The sequence below is a fragment of the Saccopteryx leptura genome, chromosome 11 (genome assembly GCF_036850995.1).
Source record: "Saccopteryx leptura isolate mSacLep1 chromosome 11, mSacLep1_pri_phased_curated, whole genome shotgun sequence".
NCBI lineage: Eukaryota > Metazoa > Chordata > Mammalia > Chiroptera > Emballonuridae > Saccopteryx > Saccopteryx leptura.
In genome coordinates, this window is record NC_089513.1 from 22,429,324 (window position 1) to 22,447,697 (window position 18,374).

Sequence of the window (18,374 nt, forward strand, 5' to 3'; positions counted from 1 at the left end):
AAGGAGGGAGGGAGGGAGGGAGACAGGCAGGCAGACACATAGGTGGGCAGGCCTGACTGATGGCCACAGAAGGGGAGAAAATACAGTGTGTCCGAAAGTCATGGTGCACTTTTGACCGGTCACAAGAAAGCAACAAAAGACAATAGAAATGTGAAATCTGCACCAAATAAAAGGAAAACTCTCCAGTTTCATACCTATTCAGTGCAGTTCGATGTGGGCTCATGCACAGATTTTTTAGGGCTCCTTAGGTAGCTATCCCGTATAGCCCCTACAGACTCGTCACTGACTGATGGCCTACCAGAACGGGGTTTCTCCACCAAACTGCCGGTTTCCTTCAACTGCTTATCCCACCAAGTAATGTTATTCCTATGTGGTGGTGCTTCATTATAAAAGCTCCGATATTCACGTTGTACTTTGGTCACGGATTCGAATTTAGCGAGCCACAGAACACACTGAACGTGCCTTTGTACCGTCCACATCTCGACTGGCATGGCTGTGGGCTGCTCCACTGTATACACGGTGTTATGTCATCATCTGCGCATGCGCACATGCTGCCACATCATCCTACAGAAACTGGGAGGATTTTCCTTTTATTTGGTGCAGATTTCACATTTCTATCGTCTTTTGTTGCTTTCCTGTGACTGGTCAAAAGTGCACCATGACTTTACGGACACACTGTATCTACAAATAATATACCTGATAGTGGACTTGTATATATATAAAAGAGCCTATATAAAACAAATCTTATAACTCAGTGATGAAAAGACAAATTTGAAAATGAAGGATTTAAAAAGACATTTCTCCAAAAAAGATAAGCAACTGACCAACAAGTACATGAAAAGATGCTTAATATCATTAGTCATGAGAAAAGCAAGTCAAAACTACTGAGCTACCTCCTCTCATCACTAGGATGGCTATAATCAAAAAGATAATAACAAGAGTTGACAAGGATGTGGAAAATTGGAACCTTCACTTATTGCTAGTAGGAATGCCCTTTGGAAAAGAGTTTGGCAGTTCTTTATGATTAAACACAGAGTTGGCATAACAACTGTAGTGTAGTTGTGGGGATAGAAACAAAAAATAGATTACTGGTTGCCTAGTGCTATATGTGTGTGTGTTGGGAGGGAGGTGATTGCTAATGGGTATAAGGCTTTTTGGAGGGTTAAAGAAAAACTGTCTAAAATTATGGTGATGGATGTACAACTATATACAGTTAAAAACCATTAAATTTAAATGAGTTACTATATGGTATGTGAGTTTATCTAAACAAAGGTTTTTTTTTAAAAAAAACTGATATGGCTATACTTAACAAGTCATTTATCAGAGGGAGAGGGGGAGAGAGGGAGAGAGAGAGAGAGAGAGAGAGAGAATCCTGCTTTTCTAGTATGAACTGTATTTCAGGGTAACCAAATAACCCTATTGGATGACAGGAAGTTCTATTATAGAGAATAATTTCAGCTATCAATCAGAAGGAGTGATAGACTCACCCCCCCCCCCCCAGTGAAATCAGTGATTCAGGCAAAGATCATCAATGGATGCTAAAATTACTGATGGGGACTGTACACCTGAATCCACTGACAGATCTTGTCATTACCCAAAGCTAGACAACCGGACATTACCTACCTCAGGATGCAGTGTGATGTGATGTATGCAGCTCACCTAGGAAGTATGTTTGCCAAAAAATTATATTGATCCTGAATCTAATCCATCTAACTTTTAGTCTAGAGTAATTATAGGGGTAAGAAAAAGAAGCTAAATACTACCATGAGGATACAATGAGCCAAATCCCAAAAGTTTAATAGACATTCTCAGGACAACTCCCTGACAGTCAAGTGGGTGGCAAGAGGGGGAGGGGGCATCTGTCTGTTCTGGGTTAAAAGAGACTTAAGAGAGCAACCAGTTACAAAACTCAAACCTTGTTTGGCTACCAGCTCAGTAAATCAATTGTAAAAAGACATATTTGGAACAATATGGGAAACCTGAATATAAACTGAGTATTAGATAATATTAAGGGATTAATATTTTTATTGATTTAAATTGATTGTGCTTACATAGATTCAAGTGTCCCACCGAATACATCCCCCCACCCCCGTGTCCCCTCAACACCCCCTTTGCCCCCCTTTCCCCAGTGCCCTCCCCCCTTCCCTCCAGGATTTGCTTTCCTGCTCTCTCTAATGCTGTGTTATGTATATATAATTTCACCAATCTCTTCCCTTCTCTGATCCCATCCTCTCATCCCCTTTCCCTCTGTCTTAAGGGATTAATATTAATTTTGTTGGGGGTGATAATGGCATTGTGGTAATATAAGAAAATGTCCTTATTTTTTTAAAAATGTATATTGAAATACATAAGGGAGAAACAACAATCTATGATACAATTAAGATATTTAGCAGAAAAAGGGGGGCAGGAATAGATTAAATCAGTTGGATAAGATTGTTAGTTAAACTAGGAAATGGTGAGTTCATTGTGCTTTTCTGTCTTATTTAGATTTTGGTATTTTTCATAATAAAATGTTTGGTTTTTTTAATCCCAACCATGCTCAAGGATATATGGGTTAGAACGTATTGGTTTCAAGGTACATTGTAACAAAGCAATCTGTGATATAGAAGAATCCAAGCTTAAAAGCATGTATGTATTTGCCATTTGACACGTTGAGAGGCAATTCTTTTAGAAAAACCCTCCTAAACTTCTTTAATTTGACTTTTGATTGTTTAATATCCCCTTCTCCTCTTCTTCCTTCTTTTCCTCTTCCTTCTCCTCCTTCTTCTTTCTTCCTCTTCTGCCTCTCTGAACCATTTTATTTGGGGCTTACCAAAAACTGATCACCTTAGGAAAATTGTGGCAGCACGCCAACTTCCTCAACAAAGTCCTAGGTCTCCCTGGGAGTGGAGAGTTCACTATTCCTCTAGACCAGGGGTAGGTAGTCAACCTTTTTATACTTACCGCCCACTCTGTATCTCTGTTAGTAGTAAATTTTCTAACTGCCCACCGGTTCCACAGTAATGGTGATTTAGAAAGTAGGGAAGTAATTTTACTTTATAAAATTTATAAAGCAGAGTTACAGAAAGTTAAAGCATATAGTAATAATTACTTAGCAAGTACTTTATGTCAGATTTTCGCTAAGTTTGGCAGAATAAATCTTTATAGCCCTGGCCGGTTGGCTCAGCGGTAGAGCGTCGGCCTAGCGTGCGGAGGACCCGGGTTCAATTCCCGGCCAGGGCACACAGGAGAAGCGCCCATTTGCTTCTCCACCCCTCTGCCGCGCTTTCCTCTCTGTCTCTCTCTTCCCCTCCCGCAGCCAAGGCTCCATTGGAGCAAAGATGGCCCGGGCGCTGGGGATGGCTCTCTGGCCTCCGCCCCAGGCGCTACAGTGGCTCTGGTCGCAACATGGCGACGCCCAGGATGGGCAGAGCATCGCCCCCTGGTGGGCAGAGCGTCGCCCCATTGTGGGCGTGCCGGGTGGATCCCGGTCGGGCGCATGCGGGAGTCTGTCTGACTGTCTCTCCCTGTTTCCAGCTTCAGAAAAATGAAAAAAAAAAAAAATCTTTATAAAACAACTTACTATAGTTAAATCTATCTTTTTATTTATACTTTGGTTTCTCCGCTACCGCCCACCATGGAAGCTGGAACACCCACTAGTGGGCGGTAGGGACCAAGTTGATTACCACTGCTCTAGAAGGTGTGTAGGTCTCCCTGGGGTCACAGACCTTGGAAGAGCCAGGCACAGTTACTATGTTCACCAACATCCCCTAGGACATAAGTAAAATGCTATGATCAACTGTGTTTCAACTAGATGAAGGAACAGAGATTATTTCTCTGAAGGAGTCTACAGTTGTATTTAAATGACCCATCTCTGTTTGAACCCCCACTTTAATATTGTCTGTAAATAACCTGTATCTTCAAAATGTAAAATGCTGATCACCTTAACATGTTAGAGAACATCTTATAAATTTGAGGGGAGGTGGAACCAGGTTTAAATTATAAATATATTTTAAATAACAGATTATACATGGATGTCATGATCTCTTTTCAGTGGCATCTGCTTTGGGAGCCCAGATGGCCAGCATGCACTACAGAAAGGTTTCGTCTTTGAATGTGGAAACAAATGGAAGGACAGGGGTGATGAAAGAGTGTCACAAGTTTGAGCTCTGTTGTAGATTCGCTGTTGACTTTGGGTGGATTGACCTGTCTTGACCTTGGTCCCCCTCTGCCAATGGGAAGGCAGCATTGCCTTATCTGTCTTGTGTCTCACATGCATTTCAAAAGAAGTAATGTGCATGAAAATATTCTTGGAACTATAAAGAGATTATAATTATTTTTTTAAATATAATTTCCATGTAGATATTGTTTTTCCCCAGTCAACATCTCTTATTTCCCAATTCCACTTCTAGAACTGTTCTCAAACCGCTCTGGGATACAGTTTGAATAAAAGACGATGGGAGTAGATTTTATTTTTAATTAGAGATTATTTAGCTTCCTATTTGCTGTGCAACATTAAAGAAAATATTTTTGTCCTAACTTAAAAAAAAAGTTTAATTTTAATGCTGTTAAATTCCAAACATATTACTTTGGGAATATTTTTTAGTCCTGGAGATTTTAGCATTTTATAGTTCTCTGCCAAAGTCCTGTTAAAACATAGTAAATTGTCTTTACACTTACAATGCCCATTTTAAATATTGTCAGTGGCAGCCCAGGCCTACGTTCCTTCCATTAAGGCAGATTCTTTCATGGTACAGATAGCAAGGATTGAGGAGAGGAACAGGAAAGCCTCCTAGTTCCTCTTCCAAGGCTGGAACCAAACAATGCAGCACTTGACCTGGAGTGGTCAATCTAATATCTTTGTCTACTCAGTGGTTCAGGAAAATGTATTCAACATGAGCTTCCTAAATCTCTTACCAGGGCAGGTTAGAAGCTGCTAAAACAAACACGAGATCCTCTGAGCGAGCCAGCCCATCCATCTGCACCAGAAGCTCTGTCTTCATCCGAAGGCTCCCTTCGTGCTCTCCCCTGGAGGGAGACAAGGAGGTGAGCGCTCCTGGCCCAACCCTCGCTGCTCTGGCAAGGGCAGCATTCACAGCGCTGACTCCGTGACTGGAATGGCTTCTCTTCTGCCCGCTAACCCCTCCCCTGCCTCATTCTCGGAGCCACTCATACTAGAGTTGGAGGAAACGAGCCTGGGTATTACTTTCCCAAAGGGAGTAATAGAGAGGAGGTAAATGAGTAGAATGATGATATTGAAAAGGACACTAAAGGTTGGCAGCAATCTAGAAAATAACCAAAGGAGAGACAGTGCCCCTGGTACAACCTGGCTCTGTCCGCCTGCAGTACTATTGACCCTTTTTTAAATGGTGAAATTGAGAACAATCCTTTTCATTTACATATATAGCAGGCATAAAAGAACTTTCACAGGAAGTGTTTCTTTTACTATAATTTATGAGTATAAACTATCCAAAAAGAGAGATCAACTAATAGTCTGAATCTGTTTCATTCTCCTTTATAAGAGGCAGAATAATGACATGGGACCTATGCTTTCCTTGCACAGTAGATTGGAGGCAGTATTCTGTGCAAATTCATCCTCCAGTCCTCCCATCACCACTGCCAAGGCTCGTTTCCTCCAACTCTAGTATGAGTGGCTCCTTCTCACCAAGAAAGAGCTCCCTGTAGGGTCTGAACATCACCTAAACTGGCTCTAAATACTGACCATATCCGGCAGGCTCTCCTTCCTCTTCACTTGTACAGATGGACATAAGGGGCAAAAAATGTCTATCTTGGACAACATGACATTCAACTTCTCACCTCTGCCTGTATATGGCGGCAACCCAATGAGTTATGTGGGTTTTAAGCAACTATGCCCCTTACTATGTAACTACCTTTTCCTAAGAGAGAAGAGAGCCTCACAGTATCATTACATATTCATTCAGCATTTGCCCCTAATAATTATTCTAACATAACAGAACCCAAGAAGCACCTGCACCAGTTCCCTGACTATTTGACGTTTCCAGTTTTAGATTTTAAGTTGCAGACAAGGAAACAGACATTCAGTGCAAAACCTGGAGCACACTCAAGGATAGTAGATGAAGAGATTCCGAATGCGCTCAATCAAAGCTCTGGGGGCCCTGGGGATGGAGACAGACAAAGCGAATTCAGTCTGTGCACAGGTCACTGGGGGAAGGCAGACCAGGCAGGCAGGGGCTTTCCTGAGGGAATGACCACTAGGGTGGTCTGCAGGGCTCCCAGCCTGGGCTTAAGTAGTCGCCTGCTCCCGTCAGGCCCTTTCTGGACAGGCCGAGTGCCCCAGCCTGGGGCTGGCAGCATCCAGTAAGCCATGAAATCATACTGTTCCAATCAATGGCAAGTCCCATGGACCTTAATGGTTGTTTTCCCTGCTGGGAAAATGGTTTTCAATAAGTAAAATTTCATAAATTATATTCTAGTTATACTTTCAACAAGCTAATTATTTGCTTTTTATTATTATTAGTTCTGCTTTGTTGATAGACCATTAGAGCCCATTAATAAACACAGTTGTGTTGAAATTTGCCAGAGACCTGTTTTTTTCAAGACAGAGGAGCCAAGTTTAGAAAAAGATTTCAGAAAAAAATACATCTGATCAAGATAGAATGGCATTCTTAAAACACACATACACACGCACACACACGCACACAGAAATCTCGTTACAGTCTGAAAAGTAAACTAGAAATGAATAGTCTTTCCTGCTGGGGACATTAGTGGACACTTAATCTTTAGAGATAACATATGTGACATATTTAAATTCAGACGTGCTGAGCTACAACCTGATGTCACAGAGAAGCAGTGGCTTCCCTGGCCTCACACACCTTGTCAAGGACTGCCCCTCTCGGGACCTGGCTCTATGCAGCCCCGTTCCCCACAGGCAGCCCCTCCGGCTCCAGAGGAGGCGGTCACTGGTGGCTATTTTAAGCCATCAGGACTGTTATGTGATGGCAGCCTGGGACTCTGGGGCTGGGCAATCTTCAGGCCTGAAAACCACTCTGTGGGGAAGGGGGGAAGGGAGGATGACATTTCCTCCGGTTATAAAAACTACTTAAATCAGCTGTTCAGTTAACAGGATCTAATTTAAAGACCGTTCCGTGTGTCTGCAGAAAATTTGTGGGCTTATTAATAGGCTCATTCTGCTGGTAAATGTCGATGGGCTTCCGACCATCAAACACACTTACAAGAGGGGAGAAGTGATGACCAAACACACCCCCCCAACCCCCCCACCCCCGTCTGTTACCCAGGAGCCGTGCCTCTCTGACTCATCACTGACTCCAGCTCATCCAGGAAGATGGTGGATGGGGCGTGATAGCGAGCAAGTTCAAATAACACCTGGGTGGGAGAAAAGGAACCACGTGTTCAAATTCATATATTAAAAGTGCTCAGATGGCCCCAGAGATTAAAAGCTTAAAGTATACTGCACTCTTATTTCACTAACAACGTTAAAATCATTACAATTATTTCTCCCTAGAATACCCCATAGGGTTGGATAGTCCGATCATTTCCATTTATCACTTGGTAAAATTAGAGCCAGAGAGAGTAAGTGGTTATCTCAAGGTTACTAATCATAAATAGGAGAGCTTAAGATAAAACTCAGTTCCTGAGCTTTCCATCTGTTAGCTAATCCCTCAGACCACCTCTCTCCACCCACCCTCTGACCATCAATGACATATTTCTTAGGGGCACAAGAGTCTTGGAATATGCAAAATCATTTGATGGATTTTTTCCTAAACCTTTAGGGACAATGAGAGGGTTATTGCTGGAAGAAAGAATTGCTGGGAAAGGACAGAATTCCATTCATGGGTAAAAAAGACCAAAGAATATTTCCCCTTTCTGCTCCCCAAATTACTCCTGGGGTCCCCATACTGCTCTAATATCGCTGTTTGGTAGGTTCAGGTCCTTGAAGGCACTTCCCAGTTGAATAAGATGTCCCATCCCAGAATAAAATGTTATAGACTGAACAAGAACAGGAAAGCAAGCAGCAGAGGAACAGCCATATAAAAACAAAATAAGGAGCTCTAAAGGGAGAAGTGGTGGTGATAAAATAACATAAAGAACTAAACCTTTTTTTTAACCCTGTAAGTGATCTCTTGAGCACCATATACAACTCTTCACTGGTTGATCGGAGACAGCAGTAGAGATTTAGAAAAGAATAGAGCAAGGGTAGTCAACCTTTTTATACCTGCCGCCCATTTTTGTATCTCTGTTAGTAGTAAATTTACTGCCCACCAGTTCCACAGTAATGGTGATTTATAAAGTAGGGAAGTAACTTTACTTTATAAAATTTATAAAGCAGAGTTACAGCAAGTTAAAGCATATAATAATAATTACTTAGCAACTACTTTATGTCGAATTTTTGCTGAGTTTGGCAGAATAAATCTTTATAAAACAACTTACTATAGTTAAATCTATCTTTTTATTTATACTTCAGTTGCTCCACTACTGCCCACCATGAAAGCTGGAATGCCCATTAGTGGGCGGTAGGGACCAGGTTGACTACCACTGGAATAGAGGCTCTTTAATAGGCAGAGGTGATTTACTCCCATGTCATTTAGCACCAGCAAAGCATCACAGAACAAATAATAAGGGAAGGGCTCAGAAAAGGCAGGTTGCGGTTTTCAGGAGTAAGCAGGTCATCCCTTATAGGGCTCCCTGGCACCATGTAGAAAACTGTTTACATGTGTGATGCATCCATGCTCATGCTCAAACAAAAGCATTTTCCTTTGCAGGATCCTATTTCATTTGGCTGAGATGATTGGCGCAGTCTAAATGAACTGAGAGAACAGCATCAGTGCTGGGACACTCACCATACATGCCTTTTGGACACAATAGAGACCACCTCATTAGAAGCAGGCACCTTGTTCTCCTTGTCACAAAAAAAGTGTCCAAATATACCTGATATTAAGGATGATTACAGTGACAGCAATCTTCCCAAAGAAAAACCGAATAGTAGAACTCTTTATTAGAACCATACATGTTTCTGAGGAGCTCCCTAAGGTTCAGAGAGACCAAGAGGCAAGACAAGACCAAACATCCAGGTGGAAGGAAGACCACATCTGGAGCCTACATCTCTATATAGACCACGCCTGTGCTCTCTCCACTGCCAGAGAATATATAGAATCCTGGGTAAGTGCTCTAAAAGCATTGGTCTAAAATTTTCAAAAGTACTTGGAAGAAGTTAAATCATATATTGGGGGGGGGGGTGTTGAAAGATGTAAGTACCAACAGGTGTGTGCATTTGCTAAAGAGACCACTCAACTATTCAATAGCTTCAACTCCTAAGAGGCATGAACATTAGGAGGGGAGGGAGCAACATAACCCAAGGGTTCTCTATAAATAACTCTTAATTGGAATAGAAAGATAAGTAAATAGTAGGAAAGCTTCTTTAGGGAAGGTCCCAAAGGCTATCTTCATCTGAAAGCTTCATAGTAAAGAGCTTGACAGCATGACCAAGATTTTGCAGCTGAAGATCTTTTCAAGAGCTCAGAAAATAAAGAAGTTTCTGAAAGGATAGAAGGTAAGACCCTTCAAGGTTAGCAGAGTCTCTTTTCCTCTTGAATTATTTTTTTAATATACAAAATAAAAATGCATTTTGAAGAAATAAAGAAACACAAATTCTTCTAAACCTATAAAAACATGCTCAAACTTATTCAGAGTAAAAGAAATGAATATGTGAGCACTGAAATCTTACTTTCATTATCAGATTGGCAAAGATTACATATTTTGGGTACTGCACAGTGTTGGCCTGGGTGTGGGGAAGCAAACACACTCACCATTGGTGGGAGTGTAAGCTGTGTGCCCCTGCTGGCAGGCAGTTTGGCAATCAGTGATGTTCATCCCTTCTAGCCCAGCAATTCTACTTCAGAGAAATTATCCTACATGACTACATATGCAAAGTTGTGTGTATGATAAGACCTTTCATCCTTTCATTGTAGCTTTGTTCATAATTGCAAGAGACTGGAAACAACCTAAATGCCTGTCAAGAAAAGACTGGTTTAATACATTGCTGGACACACCCATGCAATGAAATGTCATTCAGACATATAAAAGAACACGTCTATCTGTCTATAATAGTGTGGAACAATACTGAAGTGAGAAAAACCCTGCAAGATATAGAAGGGTATGGATAGTATATTCCTACATGTGTTTAAAAAGAGAGAAAATTATATATACAGTTGTTGATGTTACTATAGGTATAAACAAGTGTTCTATAATGACATTTATTTATATAAAACATTTATTCATATCTATATTAACATATAGATATATGTGTTATAGTAGTAGTTGCCTCTGGGAGAAAGCTTAGAGGTCTATAAACCCTTTTGTACCTTTTTTCTCAAAAAGATTAGTTACTTTTTAAAATATTTTCAAGTAAAAGGAGAAGTTATGTGCTCACTCTTAGAATTCTAACAGAATAATTCTGAAGCAGAGGAATACTTAAAATTCTCACATGGAAGGAAGAGTTCTAGCTAAATGACTTTTCTGGCTATTCAACATTGAACAAAGAAATCCATTTAGTTCTGATCTTTGTTGAGAATATTCATAAACTATCTCAATTTATTCTTCTGTCTGGGTCAGTCCTGTCCAGGGAATACAGTGTAATCTTTCTTTGAGCACTTTGGCATTTTGTAATAGTTTTGTTGTTCCTTAGTACACAGAAATGAAACTTTAAAAAAAAAACCTTCAGGCTGATAAGGATTCTAATTAGTTGGATTTCAACATATTAAAATCCAGCTAGGCCCTGGCCGGTTGGCTCAGCGGTAGAGCGTCGGCCTGGCGTGTGGGGGACCCGGGTTCGATTCCCGGCCAGGGCACATAGGAGAAGCGCCTATTTGCTTCTCTACCCCCCTCCCCTCCTTCCTCTCTGTCTCTCTCTTCCCCTCCTGCAGCCAAGGCTCCATTGGAGCAAAGATGGCCCGGGCGCTGGGGATGGCTCCTTGGCCTCTGCCCCAGGCGCTAGAGTGGCTCTGGTCGCAGCAGAGTGACGCCCGGGAGGGGCAGAGCATCGCCCCCTGGTGGGCAGAGCGTCGCCCCTGGTGGGCGTGCCGGGTGGATCCCGGTCGGGCGCATGCGGGAGTCTGTCTGACTGTTGTCTCTCCCCGTTTCCAGCTTCAGAAAAGAAAAAAAAAAAAAAAAAAAAAAAACCCAGCTAACTGGAATCACACAGAACCCAGGTTCAGGACCAGCAAAATTCAAGCCCCACCTTTGGATATGGTGAGTTAGACTCAAGATGAAGAACAAAGGATAGAAGATGTTGACTTAGATTTCCATGAATTACAGTCTTGAAGGGGTGACAAAAATTTATTAAAAATGTACATATTTGAAGCATTTTGAGAATATCAAAGTAGTAAATAATAGGTTACTTTAGGTAAATCAATCCTTTAAAATATTCTATTATGCCTTCCAATTAAGCCATAATGTTTTGAAAATGAGTCATCAAAAAAATGTGATTTAAAGATAGTATTTTAGAGTAATTTTTTCAGGAACTATATAATATTTATATTCATTCAGTATTGATTACTTATCAGCTATTCTACAAAGTACAACATTTAACAGGATTTCTGAGAAGGACTCGCCTTACATTGAGGTATAAGTCGTAAACAGGTATTCTCAAAAAAGTAAAATTTAAAAAAAAAAAAAGTAAAATTTTATAATATAAAATATACCATAGACTATGAATGAGATATTATAAAGATGGAAACAATCTCTTAATGAAAGGAAAACAGCTCTGGCCAGTTGGCTCAGCAGTAGAGCATCAGCATGGCGTATGGAAGTCCGGAGTTTGATTCCCAGTCAGGGCACACAGGAAATCACCCATCTGCTTCTCCACCTTTGCCTCTCTCCTTTCTCTCTGTCTCTCTCTTCCCCTCCTGCAGCAAAGGCTCCATTGGAGCAAAGTTGGCCGAGGCGCTGAGGATGGCTCCATGGCCTCCGCCTCAGGCTCTAAAATGGCTCAAATTGCAGTGGAGCAATGCCCCAGAGGGGCCGAGCATCGCCCCCTGGTGGGCATGCCGGGTGGATCCTGGTTGGGCACATGTGGAAGTCCGTCTGTCTGTCTGATTCCCTCCTCCCCCCAACCCCCCCACTTCTCACTTTGGAAAAATTTTAAAAAGAAAAGAAAAACAAAACCCTATAGGCTCTGAGCACTATGGAGGAAAGTTGCCCAGAGCATCTGAACAAATAATTAAGTTTTAAGTTTCCTGATTCTTCCTTTGAGTACCTAGTACAGGGACTAGCATACTATAGTAGCCTCTCAATAAATGTTAACTGAATATACTGCACGTGCTTAATTATAAATGCTTCTTGAATGAAGGAAAAAATAGGCCACTTCAGAGACAATTTTTTCCAGCTTCCATTCCTAAGTTGCATGAATTACAAAAGGGCTGTTGGTCAAATTCCCAAAGGAAGGGAGATCATGTTTTGCTGATGGAGGCATAATTAATATCCACATATAATAGTTAATCCATCTCCTGGGATTTGGGTAGTCAAGATCCAGGATAAAGTCTAACATATAAATCACTTAAAAACAAGTAAGCTGTAACATCATATTGTACCACTGTATTCTGCTGGAACTTGCTCTAAAAAAACAAAATCAGGAATTCCTGTATCTATGAAACTGGTGGTTACCAGAGAGGGAAGGGGTTGGGGGCAGATGAAATAGGTGAATGGGATGAAGAGGTACAAACTTTCAGTTGTAAAATAAATGTCACGGGGATGCATTAGACAGTGCAGGGAATAGAGTCAATAATATTGTATAACTTTGTATGGTGATAAATGGTAACTAGATGTATTGTGGATATCATTTTGTAATGTGTATAAATATCAAATCACTATAATGTACACCTGAAACTAATAGGATGTTGTATGGCAATTATACATTAAAAAAAGAAAGCAAAGAACTCCTACCCGAACAAGTTTTTCTGAATCGCCTCTCCATTTGCTGACAATGGTAGATGCAGAAATGTTAAAGAAGGTTGTTCTGCATTCTGTGGCCACAGCTTTGGCCAGTAAAGTCTTTCCTGTACCTAGGGACACACGTGGAGAAAGTATGAATGGCACTGGAACATCCTTTCTCTGCTTACAGATAGAAGTCAGTTTCATAAGCCAAAAAAAGAGGTTCCTCAGCTCTGATGTGAGGACAAATGGGGCAGCTCATCCTGTACATGCACATTTACTACCAGACCAAACCATAAAGCCTGTTTACCTGGAGGGCCGTAGAGCAGTAGTCCTTTCCAGGGGGAGAGAATTCCTGTAAACAGCTGGGGGTACTGTGGGCACAAGGAACAGTGATGAGGTTTGGTGTCAGTATTTCACTTATGCTTAGCACAGGTGAGCCCGGGAAGCCAGGTTATACACAGCACAGCTCTGAGAGTCAGGCTTTCCTGTAATTAGGACTGGCTGCTTATATACATGCACCTTCTCCATCCCTACTTTACTTTCACACTTGATAGGAATGCATGGCTTACTTTCTGTGGCTTTTTAAAAGAGCAACTTTTTTAAGGAAAGAAAGGCATACGCAGTACTTTTCCTCTCCATTACAATAGTTATTTCTTTTTTTTTAATTTATTGATTTTAGAGAGATAGGAAGAGAGATACAGAGACAGAAACATTGATCTGTTCTTGTATGTGCTCTGACTGGGGATCAAACCTGAAACCTTGGTATATCGGGATGATGCTCTCTGTCTAATCAACTGAGCCATCCAGCCAGGCCAATAGTTGTTTCTTAAATGCACAACATTGTTCCCCCTCCCCCCAAGTTCTATATGCAGAGCACTTGGCAATCTTTTGAAGACCTAGCAGGTATGAACTTAAAGAGACACACTAGAACCAACAACTAAAGGTGTATGTGACTAAAGCACAAAACTATGGTGAAGCCCAGTTTAGGAGATGGGAACATTCAGTGCTGAATGCATTAGGAGACACTGGCTCTAAATGGGACATGCATGGACTTCAGTGAGTCTCTCCCATTAGTTCAAATTCAAACAATCTAGAGGGTGGGTAGCATTGGTAGAGAACCACCAGAAGGAAAGATAAAATTATAACTAGCTATTAGTTTCTTGCTTTGCTGATGTCAAAATCTCTATGCCATCATATACAGGGCTTATAATACCATGGAGATAACACATCCAGAGAGTTTCAGTGAGATGTTCTATCCTTTCCAGAAGTATAGAGCCACTCAACGGATATGGTGAGTAAACGTCTGCTAATTCTGAACATCAGTGTATTTCTTACCCACCTGCCTAACACAAGAAAAAAGGGGGAAAACGTAATACAAATTTATTTATTTTGTCTCACTATAATGGAAGCATCCAAAAATCAGGGGCTGCATGAGCTCTGTAGTAAAAATAAATAGATTATGCAATAAATTTGTAATCCTGACTACAGTAAATTGCAGAAAATGGCCACAAATTATGTGCAGCTTCTTTTACCAAGAGTCAGGGTATATTTTTCCATGACTTGGATCTGGACCTGGCATTGTGATTATGGCCAATGAGACATTAGTAAATATAAGAAGAGACTTAAAAATATAAGACTAGCTAATCTGAGGAATATAAGAAAAGACATGGGTAATGCTCATGGATTGGGACCTGCCTTTTCTTGCTTCTGTCTGGGAACTGTCTGCCACCATGTGAACAAGACTGGGCTTGGCTGCTGGAGGACGAGTGGCACATGGAGAGAGGCCTCAGCTGGCTGTTTATCCCAGCTTTCCCAGCCTCTCCCTCTTTTCCAGCTGGAATGAGGCCAGCTAATAGCACGTGAAAAAGATGAGCCAGCCCAGCTGAGCCCTGCCAAAACAGCCTGCCCACAGAACTGCAAATCAGTAAATGATTCTTGTTTCAAAGGCACTACATTCTGGGGAGGTCTGTTACACATCAAAAGCTATGTAACACACTAACCTTCTCATCACCACATTTGTTAACCAAACAGGAGAGTCTTGTTTCTATTTTTCTTCCTGTCTAGTGAGCTTCTCTGCACAAAGACTTGTCAGGAGAAAACAATGAGCACAACAGGCTGGCCTTACTGGCCGGTGCCCTGGAAGGGGCAGTCTAGTCTTTACAACCAGCCAAAAGCAAAGCCCCAGGTGATGGGGGTTGCTGTGCCTGTTGGGGACAGTGATTGATGAAAACAAAGTAAGTGGCCCTCTCCTATGGAGGTAGTTCTACTATAGTATTTTTTAAGGGGTCAGGCTAATTTGAACCAATCTATAGGACTAACAATCATATATGTTACAGCCTTAGGCCTAATATTACCACTTAGAGCAGACACCTGCCCTGAACCTACATGTAACATTTCAGACTGCCTATAATGGACTGGGCCTTGGTTCTCCAGTATTGACAAAGTATTGTGACAGGAAAAAAGTTAACCTGTAGCCAGAAAATCACCCCATGCTTCTCTCCTCAATGGTGTATGGGCCACCTCAATGGGTGTATGACATACAGTTTGTCCAATGGATAATGAACAGAAATAACCCCCAAGAGGCTTCCCCTCCTTACCCTTATAGGATACACAACAGCTTCTTTGACTAACTGCTTGGCTGCATCAAGTCCAATAATGTCATCCCACTTTATGTTTGGATTATGGAGATAAATGTCCTGCAATGCACATTTGGTCATTTTGTTAAAACTAATATTTTCCTCCATAGCTGTAATAAACACAGGAGCTGCAGGATAGCGGACTTACAACAGGACATAAAGAGCTGGTGATAAAAGTTTTTCGTGTTAGATATATGTATATATATGCACATTGTAATTTTGGATTGGTTCACCAAAGGAATGCCATGAGAATATTAAATGATTTTCCCTGAAGAAGATATTGATAATATAATATCGTACTTTGGGGAGGGGGAGCTCCTAATGATGGACTATACTTTTCTTCAGTCAATAGCAAACCATGCTGATTTATGACCATAACCAAGAAAGCTATACAATATGCCTCCAAATTATATTAGCTTTTACTGCAAAACGTAGTTACTAGCTGGTGCCTGAACTCTCTCTCTTGCTCCTTGTTACAAATACTTTCTTAATTTGTTGCATAAAAGAGATAATGCTCCTCTGAAACCAATTTTTCCTTTTCCCCAGTGATCACTCCCCACTTCCATCAAGAGCAATTGCTCCTACCAAATTCAAGGAAGCCAACAACCAAGCAAAAGTGAGTTTTCCCCTTTCACAGTAGAGCCCTGTTGCAACCACCCAGGGTAATCAATGAAGGTACTGTCTACAGATAACTCATTTACAGTTTCCAAACTTCAATTTCACAGGACGCCTCAAGATTGTCACTCGGGGGCCTTTCTCAGTAGGAGCTGTTTCAGGCAAATGAGATATCTAGAGTGTTACATTAAAAAAAAAAAAAGCCTCCAAAAAAAATAATAAAATAAAAAAATAAAAATAAAAAAAAAGCCTCCTTTCCAAAGTCATTCTGATGACTACACAACAATCTGGAAACTATGTTTATAGTTATTTAATTTTTAGATAAGTAATACATGTACGAGTTCAAAAATATAAAAATATCTTTTTTAAATGCAGGGAAATGTTATGCTCCCATTCCTGTCTTCCCAGTTCCCTTCACCTGCAGGTGATGACTTTTATTAGAGACACTATTCATACAAGTGATTTTGGTCATGCATAATATGCATGGGCCATTCCTGGAGAGGATGACAGAGAAAGGACTCAACCTTACAGGACCTTGGGAGAACCAAGCTCTTCAAAACCTGGGTCTGCCTGCCCGCCATCCAGTCATAGAGAATAGCAGTATTTCTTGCCCTCTTCTAAAGTTGACATTGAATTCCACATAGTAGTGTTTAAGTTCCCAAAAGTAAGTTTTTCCTGATAGCAATCAAACACTATCCATCAGCACTCAACAGGGCTGTTTCATGCAGTAGTGAGCTCCCCATCCCTGTAAGAAGTCAAGCCAAGGCTGAACCACTGTCTATCATGGTACTGTGGAAAGGATTCCAGATGGAATCACTTCAGGCCATTTCACTCTACAATTCTATCATCACTAGTCCTTTTACAAAAACAGTAATGAGACTATTGATCTTTGTGGCCATAAAAAACATTTTCCTCTGCTCTCTTATGCATCCGAATTCTTACAACCTGGCTCAGTCCTTCATCTTCTCTCACTGATAAAAACCTCATAGCTGCTCTCCCTATCTCCACTTTTGTGATATCCATCCATCCATCCACCACACTGTCATTAGAACAGCCATCTAAAAGCACATTTGAATATTCCATTCTCAGTGGACACTTCTGAAAAATTCCCCACCCCCTACAGGCAGGTTTCTCACTGGGGACCCTGTTCACTGTTCCCTTACTCAGGAACCCTGGCCTCTCTCTCTCCAGCCCCATTTCCCAGCATTCCTTGCACCTTACTTGGCTCACAAGAAGCACTGCACAATTGGTACAAATTCACGGGTGTGTACCATTGCCCAGAATGCTCCCCAGCATCTGTCTAATACTTTTTTTTCATGTGGCCATTTCCTGGATATCTTTTTCCCTAACACTTGACCCTCCCTTTGGCACAAAATGTTCCTCTTTTGTGCTCTCAAAGTCCACCTTGCCCATGGGACAAGAAACTCTTGGCACAGGACTGTGTTGACTGGTTCACCTTTGTATTTCCAGCCCCCAGCACACACCTGATACATAGTAGGCATGCAGGGAACAACGGCTGGACTGCAATCCAGAGCTGGGGAGCTGAATTACTCAATCACTGTGCAGTTTTCTGCATCAATTTTTTTAAGTGAGAGGCAGGGAAGCAGACAGACAGACTCCCACATGAGCCCTCACTGGGAGCTACCTGGCAAGCCCCCTACAGGGTGATGCTCTACCCATCTGGAGTTATTGCTGAGCTACTTTAGTGCCTGAGGCTAGGCCATGGAGCCTCAGCACCCGGGGCCAACTTGCTCGAACCTTTTCAGCCATGGCTGTGGGAAGGGAAGAGAGGAAGAAAGAGAAGGGAGAGGGAGAGGGTTGGAGAAGCAGATGGTTGCTTATCCTGTGTGCCCTGACCAGGAATCGAACTGGGGACTTCCACACTCAGGGTCGACGCTCTACCACTGAGCCAACCGCCAGAGCCTCGGTATCATTTTAAACATCTGCCTGAGCCTGCCTAGCTTTTAGTCTTTCGTGAAATACAAGATCATTAGAAATTAGGAAGTCTCCCATAACTCAGGAATCTCTTCTGTTCCCAAGGAACTTGCCCAGAGCCACACAGCTAGAAAAAGAAAGATCTAGACATCAAATCCAGGTCAACCAATTCTAGAGCCTGTGTCATTAACCAAAACACTTCCCTTCCTTTAGATTCTGGGGAGCAGCCTTGAAACATCAGTAGTCTGGATGGTAAGCTCCTTCCTACTAATCTTGTTT

At 41.7% G+C, this 18,374-nt stretch overlaps 1 protein-coding gene across 2 annotated transcripts in view; it reads right to left on the reverse strand.

Moving 5' to 3' along the window:
- Positions 1 to 18,374, reverse strand: part of KATNAL2 (katanin catalytic subunit A1 like 2) — a 90,864-nt gene that overhangs the window by 12,043 nt on the left and 60,447 nt on the right. For both annotated transcript variants that reach the window (XM_066352598.1, XM_066352599.1), the window contains 5 exons: positions 15,507 to 15,605; positions 13,217 to 13,280; positions 12,919 to 13,037; positions 7,253 to 7,344; positions 4,897 to 5,007 (listed from right to left, as the gene is read on the reverse strand). In XM_066352598.1, coding sequence (XP_066208695.1) covers positions 4,897 to 5,007; positions 7,253 to 7,344; positions 12,919 to 13,037; positions 13,217 to 13,280; positions 15,507 to 15,605 — 485 coding nt within the window. The remainder of the gene's footprint in view (positions 1 to 4,896; positions 5,008 to 7,252; positions 7,345 to 12,918; positions 13,038 to 13,216; positions 13,281 to 15,506; positions 15,606 to 18,374) is intronic.